At 44.6% G+C, this 15,783-nt stretch overlaps 1 protein-coding gene across 1 annotated transcript in view; it reads left to right on the top strand.

The window, feature by feature from the left end:
- Positions 1 to 15,783, top strand: part of LOC140206847 (uncharacterized) — a 69,082-nt gene that overhangs the window by 14,122 nt on the left and 39,177 nt on the right. Inside the window, exon 4 of the mRNA XM_072275096.1 lies at positions 993 to 2,065. Within this exon, the coding sequence (XP_072131197.1) occupies positions 1,401 to 2,065 (665 nt within the window). The 5' untranslated portion in view covers positions 993 to 1,400. The remainder of the gene's footprint in view (positions 1 to 992; positions 2,066 to 15,783) is intronic.

Here is a 15,783-nt window from a genome sequence, read left to right on the forward strand (position 1 = left end):
CCAGAAACTCCAGCCATTGCTGCTCAGTTGTCACTCCGACCTTTTCCTTTCCAAACAAGTTTGGCCAGCTTCTCCGTCATGGAAACATGGAGAAGTTCAGTTCTGAAACAGGCTATTTGGCCCATCTATTCAATGCCAAAAAAACATTTAAGCTGTCCAATGCAACCACCTGCTCTGGGACCATTGCCCTCCGTACCCCTACCATCCAGGCTTCCATCCAAACCTCTTCGAAATGGTGAAACCGAGCTCATATTCACCACTTGTGCTGGCATTTCATTCCACACGCTCACGACCATTTCAGTAAAGAGATTTTCCAAATGTTCCCGTTAAATTTTCACCCATGGCCTCCAGTTGTCATCCCACCCAACCTCAGTGGAAAGAGCTGCTTGCATTTACCCTATCTATACCCTTATAATTTTGTATACTTCGAACAAATCTTCAATATATAATTTCCTTGTTTATGTTTAGAGCCTTTTTTAGGGGTATAGGATGATGAGGGGCATTGATTGTGTGGATAGCCAGAGGTTTTCTGCCAGGGCTGAAATGGCTAACACAAGGGGGCAGAGTTTTAAGGTAATTGGAAATAGATACCGAGGGGATGTCAGGGGTAAGTTTTTTACACAGCGAGTGGTGGGTGCGTGGAATGCACTGCCAGCTATTTGTGTGAGAGTGTTTCAGTTACTGTGGGGCCAGGCACCCATGCAGCTCAGTGGGAAGAGGGAATAATACCAATGGAGAGAGTCAGACTGAGCAGGTCACAGATTGGAGATGGCAGAAATTCCCCATTCTTATTGAGACAGGAAGAGCATCAGAGAGTTTGATGGTCATTCCAGATACCAGCACTGTGACCAGTGAGAAGATGATTTCTCTCTCCAGCTTGGGTTGAACTTCACAGTAACAGTGTGATGCCAGATCACACCTTGACAACTCAATTCATCTCTTCTGAAACGTTGTCGTACACCCATTGATGGATTTTGTAAATATTTTTACAGGTTAAACACGACAAGGAATTTGTCTGCAGCAATCTTGAGCACAACACGCCAGTTTTGCTGTCTCTGTCCAGATACTTAAGAAGAGGAGCAAGGAATTCACTCTATCATCCTTCCTGCTCAGACTGTGGGGAGGGATTCACTCGATCATCTGACTGACTGGCACGCCTGTCATTTTACACAGGGGAGAGGCCATTCATCTGCTCAGACTGTGGGAATGGATTCAGTCGGTCATCTCAACTGAAGGTACATTAGCAAGTTCACACTGGGACGAGGCCCTTCACTTGTTCTGTGTGTGAGAAGGGATTCAGTCGGTCTTCCCACCTGTGGACACACCAGTCAGTTCACACTGGGCAGATGTTGGTAATCTGCTGAATTTGTGGGGAAGGATTCACTAGGTCATCTGACCTAATGGCTCACCAGCGAGTTCACACTGGAGAGCAGCTGTTCACCTGCTCAGACTGTGGGAAGGGATTCACTCGGTCATCCGCCCTACTGAGACACCAGTCAGTTCACACCGGGGAGCGGCCGTTCACCTGCCCGGACTGTGGGAAGGGATTTACTTGCTCATCTAAACTGAAGCTACATCAGAGAGTTCACACTGGAGAGAGGCCATTCACTTGCTCAGACTGTGGGAAGGGATTCAGTTCGTCATCTCAACTGAAGATACATCAGCGATTTCACACTGGGGAGCGGCCGTTCACCTGCTCGGACTGTGGGAAGGGATTCACTTCGTCATCTGAACTGAAGGGACATCAGCGATTTCACACCGGTGAGAAGCCGTTCACCTGCTCAGACTGTGGGAAGGGATTCACTCGGTCATCCGACCTACTGGTACACACGTCAGTTCATACTGGGGAGAGGCCGTTCAAATGCTCAGACTGTGGGAAGGGATTCACTCGGTCATCCGACCTACTGGTACACACGTCAGTTCACACTGAGGAGAGGCCATTCACCTGCTCAGACTGTGGGAAGGGATTCAGTCGGTCATCCCACCTACTGAGACACCAGCGACTTCACACTGGGGAGAGGCCATTCACCTGTTCAGACATTGGGAAGAGATTCTCTCAACCAAATCAACCAAATGTGCATCACTGAGTTCACACTGGGGAGAGGCCGTTCCCCTGCTGTGAATGTGGGAAGCGATTCACTCAGTCATCTAACCTTATGTAACTCTCGCTTCAGCTAGCAGATTAATATAGGGGGTGATAGCCCCCCTGCCCGGCCAAACTTAAGAAATCTCGTTTGGGTGGATGCTGCGTGATGTGTCCCCTGTTACAAATCAGTACCCGGAAATAATAAACAGTAGACAATATCTGATTAAACGATTGAGCTTTATAATTCTTACTTTGACTGAGGCTGAGGAACTGGTGTAGGGGGCAGGGTTTCAGATTTCAGGATCATTGGGATCTCTTCTGGGGCAGGTGGGACCTGTACAAGAGAGACGGGTTACACCTGAACTACAAGGGGACCGGTATCCTTGCGGGGAGGTTTGTTAGTGCTATTGGGGAGGGTTTAAGCTAGGTTTGCAGGGGGATGGGAACCAGAGTGCCAGAGCAGATAGTGGAGCGGGGGTGAAAATAAATGATGTTAAAAGCTCATGCAAAGCCACAAATAGAATGGTTGTGAATGGTGGAAACAATCTTCTGAGGTGTGTCTATTTCAATGCAAGGAGTATTGTGTGGAAGGCAGACGAGCTGAGGGCATGGATTGACACATGGAATGACGACATTATAGCAATTAGTGAAACTTGGCTGCAGGAGGGATAGGACTGGCAGCTTAATGTTCCAGGGTTCTGATGTTTCAGACATGATAGAGGCAGAGGAATGAAAGGTGGTGGGGGGTGCAGGTGGTAGCATTGCTAGTCAGGAAAATGTTACAGCAGTGCTCAGACAGGACAGATTAGAGGGCTTGTCTCCTGAGTCCATATGGGTGGAACTGAAAAACAGGAAAGGTATGGCCACATTAGTGGGATTGTATTACAGACCACCCAGTAGTCAACGAGAATTGGAGGAGCATATCTGCAGAGAGATAGACAACTGCAGGAAGCAAAAGTTAGTGATAGTAGGGGATTTTAATTTTCCACATACTGATTGGGTCTCCCATACTGTTAAAGGTCTAGACAGGTTAGAGCTTGTAATATGTGTTCTGGAAAGTTTTCTAAATCAATATATGGAGGTACCAACTAGAGAGGATGCAATATTAGATCTCCCATTCGGAAATGAGTTAGGACTGGCGACGGAAGTGTGTAGGGGAGCACTTTGGTTCCAGTGATCATAACGCCAGTAGTTTCAACTTGATCATTGATAAAGATAGATCTGGTACTCGGTTTGAGGTTCTAAACTGGAAAAAGGCGAAATTTGAAGAAATGAGAAAGGATCCAAAAAGCATGGATTGGGACAGTTTGTTCTCTGGCAAGGATGTGATTGGTAAGTGGGAAGCCTTCAAAGGAGAAATTTTTGAGAGTGCAGAGTTTATATGTTCCTGTCAGGATTAAAGGCAAAGTGAATAGGAATAAGGAACCTTGGTTCTCAAGGGATATTGGAGCTCTGATAAAGAAGAAGAGAGAGTTGTATGACACATATAGGAAACAGGGAGCAAATAAGGTGCTAGAGGAGTATAAAAAGTGCAAAAAAAACTAAGAAAGAAATCAGGAGGGCTAAAAGAAGACATGAGGTTGCCTTGGCAGTCAAGCTGAAGGATAATCCAAAGAGCTTTTACAGGTATATTAAGAGTGAAAGGATTGAAAGGGATAAAATTGGTCCTCTTGAAGATCAGAGTAGTCGGCTATGTGTGAAGCCAAAAGAAATGGGGGAGATCTTAAATGGGTTTTTTGCGTCTGTATTTACTAAGAAAACTGGCATGAAGTCTATCGAATTAAGGGAAACAAGTAGTGAGATCATGGAAACTGTACAGATTGAAAAGGAGGAGGTGCTTGCTATCTTGAGGCAAATTAGAGTGGATAAATCCCCAGAACCTGACAGGGTGTTCCCTCTGATCTTGAAGGAGACTGGTGTTGAAATTGCAGGGGCCCTGGCAGATGTATTTAAAATGTCGGCATCTACGGGTGAGGTGCCGGAGGATTGGAGGATGGCTCATGTTGTTCCGTTGTTTAAAAAAGGATCTAAAAGTAATCTGGAAAATTATAGGCCGGTAAGTTTGACGACGGTAGTAGGTAAGTTATTGGAAGGAGTACTAAAAGATAGGATCTACAAGTATTTGGATAGACAGGGACTTATTAGGGAGAGTCAACATGGCTTTGTGCGTGGTAGGTCATGTTTAACCAATCTGTTAGAGTTTTTCGAGGAGGTTACCAGGAAAGTGGATGAAGGGAAGGCAGTGGATATTGTGTACATGGACTCCAGTAAGGCCTTTGACAAGATCCCACATGGGAGGTTAGTTAGGAAAATTCAGTTGCTCGGTATACATGGAGAGGTGGTAAATTGGATTAGACATTGGCTCAATGGAAGAAGCCAGAGAGTGGTAGGAGAGGATTGCTTCTCTGAGTGGAGGCCTGTGACTTGTGGTGTGCCACAGGGATCAGTGCTGGGTCCATTGTTATTTGTCATCTATATCAATGATCTGGATGATAATGTGGTAAATTGGTCCAGGTGCAGGTCAGTGGGACTAGGCAGAAAAATGGTTCGGCAGAGCCAAGAAGGGCCAAAAGGCCTGATTCTGTGTGGTAGTGTTTTATGGTTCTATATGGTTAGTGAAGTAAACAAAAAAAAAGGGCCCACTCTCTCCATTTGCATCTTCTCATCTCTCCACAACAAAAGACCACGAAAATCCCTCTTCCAGACTCACAAGAAAGAACATTTCTCTCATTGGATAGCCCCGCACTCCAAAACCCTGTTATCTCCAGTCATAACCTAAACATTGCTGCTACAGAGAAACCTTTACCTCAGCAGTGAAACACTGCACAGAGGCCATTACATTAGCAGTGGAACCTTACAGTATGTTACACTTGTGACACACTGCCGGGTTCACACTGGGGAGAAAGTTTCAATAAGCTGCATGCTGGATATTTGTCCATCACAGTTGCTGAATGCAATTTCGAGAGTGACTGTCGGTGCTGAACTCTGCAATTATTGCTGATGCTCACCACACCCAGTTCTGCACCCTGGTCACTGGGCATGGGAGGAGTTTCTTCTGCTGCATATTCACCTTTAGTGGAACTGGAGTTTAATATTCTGGATCTGAGACAAATAAATCAGTTTATTTTAAACTCTGTCTCTGGTACTTGGTGAATTTATAACACACCTAGTGTACAGTAGAGAATCAACTCAGGCCAGCTGGACCCTGCCAGTGATTCAGTTCCATGACGGTCAATTTAAATCCTGCCCTGTTGTTCATCTTTCGCTCTCCCTGTGCTTATGGGTTCCGAACAGTCACCACTCTGTGGGTGAAGAGGTTTCCCTTGAATTTTCTGCAGACTGAAGAAGCCGAGCTGACTGCAGTTCTGTCTGAGATGTTCTTCGCCCTGAAATCTCTGGGCTGAGGAAGAATGACATTGGTCGTTAACCTCCGTAATGACGACTCATTTCCACATTGTGGGTCATTTTTCCTGCTTCTAAAGGGTTGTTAGAAAACACCACTGTCCTCTAAAGACTGAAAGCAGAATGGGAAACCATCCGTTGGATGTTCAATGAAACAGGGTCAGAAACCAGAGGCAGGTCTGCACAGGGCAGAGTTTGGGGATCTTGACGACGGTCGGGTTAAGAACGTGTGATGAGGAGAAGGGAATCAGCAGCGGGGCGTGGCAACGCATGACAGAGTAACAACATTTGGAAGCTGACTGAGAGCGAAAATCTTTCAGTTGTCTGACTGATCACACAAACAATGCCTGTGGTGAGGTGCTCCACTGGTTGAGGAACGTGTGTGTGGAGAATGGTTTTATCTGTTGAGGGAGTTGTTCCTGCTTGTTTATCCTGTAATATTATATCCGGATGGTTATTATGGATTGTCCTATCTGAAATAATGTATTGATTATCATATAATTTGTAATATTTTGACTCTGAACTGGATCAGGCTTGAAATGTGATGCCTTTATGAAGTGATGGAGGGCCTTCATGAGTTTGTATTTTCAAGCAAGATTTTTGTGAATATTATTTGCCATTTGATTGTACCTTTGCAAGTAATCAGATTGAGTTAAACTGCTGCAGGTTCCTGGAATGTGTTGGATTGTGTCTGGTTTCTCTTGGCATTTTCTGCACTTACTGCCTTGTTATTATATGATTATGAAGACACGAAGTCCTCTTTTATTGTCATTTAGTAATGCATGCATTAAGAAATGATACATTATTTCCTCCGGTGTGATATCACAAAACACAGGACAAACCAAGACTGAAAAAACTGACAAAACCACATAATTATAACATATAGTTACAAAGAGTGTAACAATACCATAACTTGATGAAGAAATCAGTGAGCACAGTAAAGTTCAAAGTTTCTCAAATGTCCCACATCTCACGCAGATGAGAGAAGGAAGAAAAACTCTCCCTGCTATGTCGACCACAATCTGACTCTGAGTCAACCGAAAACTTCGAGCTCTGATCAGCTCTCTGACACCGAGTACTGAGCGCCATCTCTGTCCGAACGATTCGACCTCCTTCTCGGTCGGCAAAAGCAGGCAACGCCGGGGATTTTGAGGCCTACCCTCCGAAAGATTCCCGACCACACAGTAATGACAGCAGCAAATGGGCATTTCATAAATTTCTCCAGATGTTCCTCTGTGCTTTCACGTTCCTCTCCATCAAATCAGAGTTGTCCACGGCCCCTATTTAACAGATACAATATCATTTTTCACCGGAGGGCTGTGCACACGCCGGCGTGCCGCCATCTTCTCCTCCCACCGTGTTTGTGTGTATTTCATGTATTTTCGATTTTTTTTTCATATTGTTAACCAGCTTGTCCTATATTTCTGCAAAGAACCCCTCTGTTTCTGGGAAGAGGTCTCCAACTCTCAGTCAGGTGCTCGATGCTTCCTTGTCAACATCCCGTCTGCTCAGATCATTGGGATGTCTCCCATGGAGGGTCGTACTCATTCCACTGGTTAATGTTTTCTTCCATAGTGATGATTCATTTCTCTGAGTTGACCTCTCATTGAAGTTTTCTGGTCTGTATTTCTTATCACGATTGCATACACACACCTGGAGTGCTGAATTCTGTTCATTTTTGATGAAAATATATACTTAGAAGTTTTATCTGACCTTTGTGTGATTTTTTTTCATGTGTGTTACTTCTCTAGCTCCTGTCCAAGGTAGTGTTAATCTAAGTGGGTTTGAGCGTAAATATCGTTTCAGTTCTTATTTATCTTTAAATTTTACTGATTGAAATGGGACCAAGATATTTTCATTAAAAAAAGTCAGTGTTGGTATTGATGAAAGTGTTTATTGTCTTTGTTGTATTTGTTAACTATTGAGCTGTTTGGCAGATTTTTTTAAGCCTTCAGCTAAATTTTGTCAAAGGTTTTCCCTATTTCGCACTACTTTCTATTTTCTTTGCTTGTTGATATTCCAGATACATGGATATCAAGAGTCCCGATGAAGGGTCTTGGCCTGAAATGTTGATTCCCATCCATAGATGCTGCCTGACATGCTGAACTCCTCCAGCACTTTGTGTGTAGTTCTATAGATTTCTAACATCTGCAGGTCCTCTTGTTTCCCAGATACTTATATGCTTCTTGAAAGAACAAGCTGGTAGTGGGGTTGTGTGGATCTATTAGTAAAATATTAAATAAAATCATTATAAAGAAGTGGCGTAGGGTTGGAAGGTGTAGAATCTGTGGGTAGAATTAAGGAACAGCAAATGTCAAAAAAAAAATCCCTGATGGGATTTCTATAGAGACCCCCAAACAGTAGTGAGTATGTGGTCCACAAATTACAATGGGAGATAGAAAGTGCGTGACAAAAGGGCAATGTTACAATAGTCATGGGGGATTGTCATGCAGGTGATTAGGAAAATTAGGATGGTGTTGGTCTCAAGAGGAGGAATTCCTAGAATGCCTACAAGATGGTTTTTTAGAGCAGCTCGTGGTTGAGACCACTAAATAATTAAATGTCAATAAATAATGAGAGCAATGGTTGTAACCCTAGGGACTTTAATTTTGAAAGGGTACGTTGGTTCAGGGGATATTTGCAGGATGATTTGAGTGCTTACAAAGAACTGTATGATCTAAAAAGGTGCGAGGCTCAGCAGCCAAGCAAGCCTTCCACATCAGCCACAGCAGACGACAAACCTTGACCTTCGACATCGAGGCGGGCAGACATAGGAGAAGATGAGCTGCCTGCCTGATGGAAACAGACGACACCCCAATGTCCCATCACCCCAACCCCCAGACCGCGTATAGATAGTGATTCGCGGAGAATGCAGCGGTAGCCGGGAGGCACACAACACACCTTTAAGAAAAAAGCCAAAATAAACATGCTAATTAATTATGTGTCGGGCGGCACCTAATTAATTTGCATGTTTATTTCGGCTTTTTTTCTTAAAGATGTGCTAGATGCCTCCCGGCTACTGCTGCATTCTTCGCGGCAATATATCGGTCGGCGGCCCAGAGTGTGGGGGCCACTGCACCATCCCAACCTGCGACGACTCAGCCTAACACAACACCATCAGTGTGCTCGGCGCTGTCCCGATTCTGGTAAGTGATACCAAACTGTACAGACATTATTTCTACTTTATATGGGCTGTGTATTTTTACGTGTTATTTGGTATGATTTGGCAGCTTCGTAGCTTACAGGTTACCAGAGAGAGTGTTCTTGCCAACAGCGCTTGCATGAGATTTTCTGCCGAGAGCGCTTGTGTGAGATTTTCGCTACGGAGAACAGTGCCGGCAATGATAGTGGAAAAGTATTTCTACTTTATATAGGCTGTGTATTTATCATATCATTCCTGCTTTTACTATATGTTACTGTTATTTTAGGTTTTATGTGTTATTTGGCATGATTTGGTAGGTTGTTTTTGGGTCTGCAAACGCTCACAAAATTTTCCCATATAAATAAATGGTAATGGCTTCTTCGCTTTACGACTTTCGGCTTACGAACCATTTCATAGGAACGCTGTACCTTCGGATGGCGGGGGAAACCTATATTTCTGCTAGGAAACCCTCTGTTTCTGGGAAGAGGTCTCCAACACTCAGTCAGGTGCTCGATGCTTCCTTGTCACCATCTCATCTGCTCAGATCATTGGGATGTCTCCCATGGAGGGTCGTACTCATTCCACTGGTTAATGTTTTCTTCCATAGTGAAGATTCATTTTTCTGAGTTGGCCTCTCATTTAAGTTTTCTGGCCTAACTTTCTTATCACGACTGCTTATCAGATACTTTCATGCTTCTTGAAAGAACAAGCTGGTAGTGGGGTTGTGTGGATCTGTTGGTAAAATATTAAATAAAATCATTAGAAAGAGGTGGCATAGGGTTGGAAACTGTAGAATCTGTGGGTAGAATTAAGGAATGGCAAATGTAAAAAAAAATCCTTGATGGGAATTGTATAGAGACCTCCAAACAGTAGTGAGTATGTGATCCACAAATTACAATGGGAGATAGAAAGTGCGTGCCGAAAGGGCAATGTTACAATAGTCATGGGGGATTGTCATGCGGGTGATTAGGAAAATTAGGATGGTGTTGGTCTCAAGAGGAGGAATTCCTAGAATGCCTACAAGATGCTTTTTTAGAGCAGTTCAGGGTTGAGACCACTTGGGGATCAGTTATTCCGGATTGGGTGTTGTAATGAACCAGAATTATTTGGGTCTTGTAATGAACCAGAATTAATTGTGTCACTTAAATTCAAAGAACCCTTAGAGGCAAGTGATATTAATATGATCAAATTCACCCTGACATTGCAGAAGGAGAAACTAAAGTCAGATGTGGAATAAAGAGAATTAGAGCGGTATGAGAGAAAAATTGGTCAAAATTGATTTGAAAAGAACACGGGCAGGGATGAAAACAGAGCAGCAATGGCAGGAATTTCTGGAAGCAATTTAGAAGGCACAGGATATATACAGTGGCATGCAAATGTGTGGGCACCCCTGGTTAAATTTCTGTTACTGTGAATAGCTAAGTGAGTAAAAGATGACCTGATTTCCAAAAGGCATAAAGTTAAACATGGCACATTTCTTTAATATTTTAAGCAAGGTTACATTTTTATTTCCATCTTTTACAGTTTCAAAATAATGAAAAAGGAAAAAGGCCCCCTGCATGGTCAGTACTTAGTAACACCCCCTTTGGCAAGTATCACAGCTTGTAAATGCTGTTTGTAGTCAGCTAAGAGTCTTTCAATTCTTGCTTGGGTAAATTTCTGGGTTCAGTCATTAGCAGCAAAGCACTGACTGTGGAAATTACAAATCAGAATATTATTAGAGTCACAGAGCCCAGCAGCACTGAAACAGGCCCTTCAGCCCTTCTAGTCAATGCTGACCTTTTGTTTTTACTGCCTAGTTCCAACTACCTGCACCATAGCCTCCATACACCTCCCATCCATGTCATCACTCAAATTTCTCTTTAGTGTCTCAATTAGACCCACATCCACCTCTTCCACTGGCAGCTCATTCCACACTCCCACCAACCTCTGAGTGAAGAATTCCCCTTCAGACTCCGCTAAAAGTATTCACTTTCACCCTGAACTTATGTCCAATATGGAGGTGAGAGGGAGGACAGTAAGGGGAGGGGTGGTCAAGTGTGGAGAGGGAAACAGAGCGGAGAGTTTATACTTAATATCTTTCAGAAAAAGTACTTGTTTAAACTTACTTGCTGCAAACCTACTATCCATACCCTGTACATTCTCAACCAAATTATTGATCGAGATGACAAGTAGCAATGTTCAAAGCTCAAAGTAAATTTTATTATCAGAGTACATATGTCACCACATACAACCCTGAGATACTTTTTCCTACAGGAACACTTAGCAAATCTATAGAATAGAAACAGGATCAATGAAAGATCAAGTAGAGCAGAGAATTCATCAAACTGTGTAAATGCAAATATAATTACATATCAATGAATAATGATAGCAATGGGGTGTAACGCTGGGGAACCCACCTAGGCCGGGCCTTGAGTCCAATAAACGGCCTCCCACCATTACTCTCTGCTTCCTACCATCAAGACAACTGCATCCAGTTAGCCAGCTCTCCCTGGATCCCATGTGATCTAACTTTCCACAGCAACTTACCATGCTGAACCTTCTCAAAGGCCTCACTGTAGTCCATATCGCACACAATCCTGGGACAGAGGTGTCACTGATCAGAGGGCACAGATTTAAACAGAGGATGAAGAGGTTTAGAGGGATCTGAGGAAGAGATTTTTCACTCAGAGGGTAGCTGAAATCTGGAACACGCTGCCCGAGGTGGTGGTGGAGACAGGTCCCTTCACAACATTTACGAAGTGGGTGAGCATTGAAACTGTCAAGATATTTGAAATGTTAGAATCAGGGGAGATGTGACCACATGTGTAGAGGGCAGGGGTTGTGTCTCCATCAGCTATGAACCGAGTGCTGATAAATGGGACCAGTGTAGACAGTGAGTGGATGGTCAGAACAGGTATGGCCAGCCAAAGACCTGTTTCCGTGCTGTGTAATCCACCACTCCGGACATGACAAATTAATGATGGTGGCACCACAAGGCATTGATTTCAAAACTCCACACCCCTCTCCAACTTGAAATAAACGAGACTGAACCCCTTTGTCACCACTGGGAAAATCTGTTTCTGTCGAGGTAACATACAAATTGGTCACTTCTGCCAAACAACTGGCAATTGATGAAGTTCCTGTGTCGTCTTCCATTAATGTTGCTTCCTTACAGCAAAACTAACCCTCTCACTGTCAGAATCAGTGATTAAATCCAGCCCCAAACATTCTGCTTTCATCCCTGCACATTGTAACTTGAACCATCTCACTGAGGGTCTGATGGAGACACAACCCCTGCCCTCTACACATGTGGTCACATCTCCCCTGATTCTAACATTTCAAATACCCTCAGAATGGTTTTCTGATTCAGTCTGAAGGTTATGGTACATTCAGCTCATCGTCAGACCTGACAAACCATGTCTTCCCACAGCTGGTTCCACCTGTTGGTGTGTCCTCTTTCCTCCACCTCCAGGGAAGCTGCATCTCCACACAAACTCCTCACTTGAGACGACTGTCTGTACCTGTGACACAGGAAATCACATCACTGTCACTCTCCTGATACCATCCGGGAAGCGGTACCGCAACATAAAAGCCAGGACCAACAGGCTCCGGGACAGCTTCTTCCACCAGGCCGTCAGACTGATTAACTCACGCTGATCTGAGTGTACTCTATATTACATTGTCTTTTTTATTTATTATAAATTATTATAAATTACTATGATTGCACATTGCACATTTAGATGGAGACGTAACGTAAAGATTTTTACTCCTCATGGATGTAAGAAATAAAGTCAATTCAATTCAATTCCTGATTCTGTGTCTGAGCTGCTTGCCTCCGGGTATCCTCCCTCAACAAGCTTCTTCCTCAGTCACCATCTGTCAGATTATAAAAAAACAATTAAAACAATCTATCAGACAGCTCCTGTACCCCTCCACCCCTGAACAGGTTCCCCTGTTAAAACTCTCTGCTCAGCCCCTTCCCTATTCCCTTTCCCTTTCAGACTCCCGATGTACCAGCAGATCCGAATTCACCGTGTGGACATTTCTACCCCACAGGAGGCTGTACAAACTCGTGTCCTTCTCTGATGCACAGCTCAGTGACCCCAATCCCTGTCTGCACTGGCAGCCCATGACGGTGACAGCTGTCCTAGACTCTGTAACTCACAATCTTGTAACACATAATCTTGTTCACAGCAAGTTTAGACAGTCATTAATATGAAGAGAGAATTGTTGTTTCCTGAAAGGACAGGCGAGCGAAGCTGTCTGATCCAATTCACCAGATGGTCCCGTGTTTACAAGTTAATTTGTCCCGGGACCCACACCCACACCCACTCATAACCCCAAAGTAAATGTCCGCTTTCTGATTTATTTCCATTTCCCTCCGAGGGAAGTTGGGGCGTTTGTGAAGTGTCTCCTGCGGCCGGAGTCTGATGTATTGCTGAGAGGTAGGAGGAGACCACTCCTCCCGTCGGTTTGATGCTGGTTCCCCAGGGAGGGAGAGGGGGATTTTATTGAAAGGATGAAGATGGTGAGAGAGGGGGCAGACAGGATGTTTGTCCCAGTGGGGACAGGGGAGGCTCATCTGTGGAAATGTCTGAGCCCACGGTGGTGGCGAGCAGAGGGATTCACCACATTGGGGGGCAAACACCGGCAGACTGTTGTCCTGCAAGCGGGACCAATGGTCCGGGCAAAGTGACAATTATTTGTGTTTTGTTGAGATTGTACCTGGAATATGGTGTAAAATCCCGCTCCCCACACTAACATGGGTTATACAGACCAAAGAACAAACTGCCGGAGGAACTCAGTGGGTCGGGCAGCATCTGTGGAGGGAAATGGACCGTCAACATTTCGGGCCGAGACCCTCCCTCTGGACTGAGAGTGGACGGGAAATAGTCAGAGAAAAGAGGTGAGGGGTGGGGATGGGGCAAGAGCTGGGGAGTGAGAGGTGGATCCAGGTGAGGAGGAGGTGGGAAGGTGGAAATAGTGACAGGGGTGGGAGGTGAGTGGTTGGGGCAACACGGGGCTGCAGAAGATGGAAATTAATTCCATAGAGGATTAACAAAGAGGTTAGAGAGTATTTGTTATAGAGAGTGCAATGAAGATTCGCCAGACTGATCCCTGGGGTGTTGGAATCATCATATGAAGAAAGATCAAATGTGATAACCCTTTCATTTCGAGAATCGAGGACCGAGGGGTGAACACATTGAAATGCACAACATCATTACCAGTTGAACCAGGGATCCCAGTCTCTGAAAAAGGGGGTGGACTGTCCGGGACTGAGATGAGGGGAAGTGTCTCCACTCCGAGGGTGGTGAATGTCTGTAAATCCCCACCACAGAGGGCGGTGAAGACTCAGTGATTGTCCTCACATAAAACAGAGGCCGGCAGATGAGTGGAGACCGAAGGGATCGAGGAAATGAGGATCAGACAGAAACATGTGGCTGAGATGGGAGAGCAGCCGCCATCTTGTTGATGGTTCGAGGGACTGAATGGCCACCTCCTGCTGTTTCTCAGTGTTGCTGTCCAGTGAGGCCAGAGGAATGTGAATAGAAATGAGTGTTTTTAAACACAGACTGATTTAAATGAAACCTGCACATTTCCTGTTTAGGTCTGAATTGTGTGTTGGATTGGGATGGGAATCGAGCCCGTGACTCTGTGACCTGGAAGGAAAGGGACAGAGAAGATATGGAGAGAAAAGGTAACTATGTATTTGTTGTAAATATGAAATAATGTGGGAAATGCAGCGGACGGGTCGGGCAGCGTGTGAGGGGTGAGGAGCAGAGTCACCGGTTCAGGTGGGAGACCATCCACCCATCACCTGATCCCGTTTCCTGTTCACGTTTTCCCGCAGATCTGCAGCATCTTCCGGTCACTGCTCTACGTGTCCGTGTAGCTTCAGCTTTCGCCCGTTCAGACAAGGCAGTGAGATCCGGATCTGTCACGTCCTTTTGTTGTGGGTGGACAATATGTTTTTATCTGCAATATTTTCAGCATGTTTCATTCCACTGTTTATACCTGCTGAAGTGCAGCCAATGTTTCTGGGTGTATGATCAATTTATGTGAGAATTTAGCCTTTTCTTTTTATCTGAGCTTCTCATAAATGTGTACAGTTTAGTTAAGCTTCACTCCAGAATTTCCAATGCTGGAGTCAAATAGCTCCACACATTTAAAATAGTTTATTACATTTTTTTATGTTGTACTACTTACATAATTTAAATATTTTATATAAATATATATTTATTTTAAATCACAATTGTTAAAATCTATTGCTATAAATTCGGTTCTATTACTGCCGCAGAGACAACAAATTTCATGACATATGCCGGTGCTATTAAACCTGATTCTGATATTGATATGGGAGACCCCCCACCGGTCACCTGATCCCAGTTACCGCAGATCGTAATGCGAGATTGAAGCCTTTTCCATTTGTTTGCATTCTTCAGAAATGACAACAATTAAATTTCCTTCTGTGGTTCCAAAGCAGCTCAGTCTGTCTAATATTTCCACACAATTAAAATGGGGAATTTGTTTGTTATCATCACGTACTGAGCTGCAGTGTAAATCTTGCCTGACATACCATCCACGCAGATCGATACATTACGACAGTACATTGAGCTGATATACGACAAAACAATAACTGTAACCAAGTATTATGGCTGCAGAGAAAGTGCGGTGCAGATAGAGATATGGTGCAGGGTCACGTCCAGTTACATTGTGAGGTCGAGTCCATTTTATCGGACTGGAGACCACTCATTTGGCTTATAACCGCAGTCAGGAAGCCGTCCTTAAGCCTGGTGGTATGCGCTTTAAGGCTTTTGTATCTCTTCCCCGATGGGGGAGCGGGTTTGCAGCAAGAATGTCCGGGTTGTGAGGATCTTTGAGTACATGGTCTGCTTTTCCAAGGCAGGGGAAGTGTAGGAAGAGTCCATGGAGGGGAGGCTTGTTTCTCTGATGTTCTCTGCTCTCCAAAGTTCTCTGCAGTTCCTTGCAGTCATGGGCAGAGCAGTAGCCATACGAAGGCGTGAAGTATCGACAAGAAGCTCAGAGACCTCGGCCTTCACCCTGCCTTGTGTAGCTGGATCCTGGACTTCCTGTCAGATCGCCGGCAGGTGGTAAGAGTGGGCTCCCTCACCTCTGTCTCTCTGACCCTCAGCATACATACCCCACAGGG

The sequence above is a fragment of the Mobula birostris genome, chromosome 13 (genome assembly GCF_030028105.1).
Source record: "Mobula birostris isolate sMobBir1 chromosome 13, sMobBir1.hap1, whole genome shotgun sequence".
NCBI classification, from domain to species: domain Eukaryota; kingdom Metazoa; phylum Chordata; class Chondrichthyes; order Myliobatiformes; family Myliobatidae; genus Mobula; species Mobula birostris.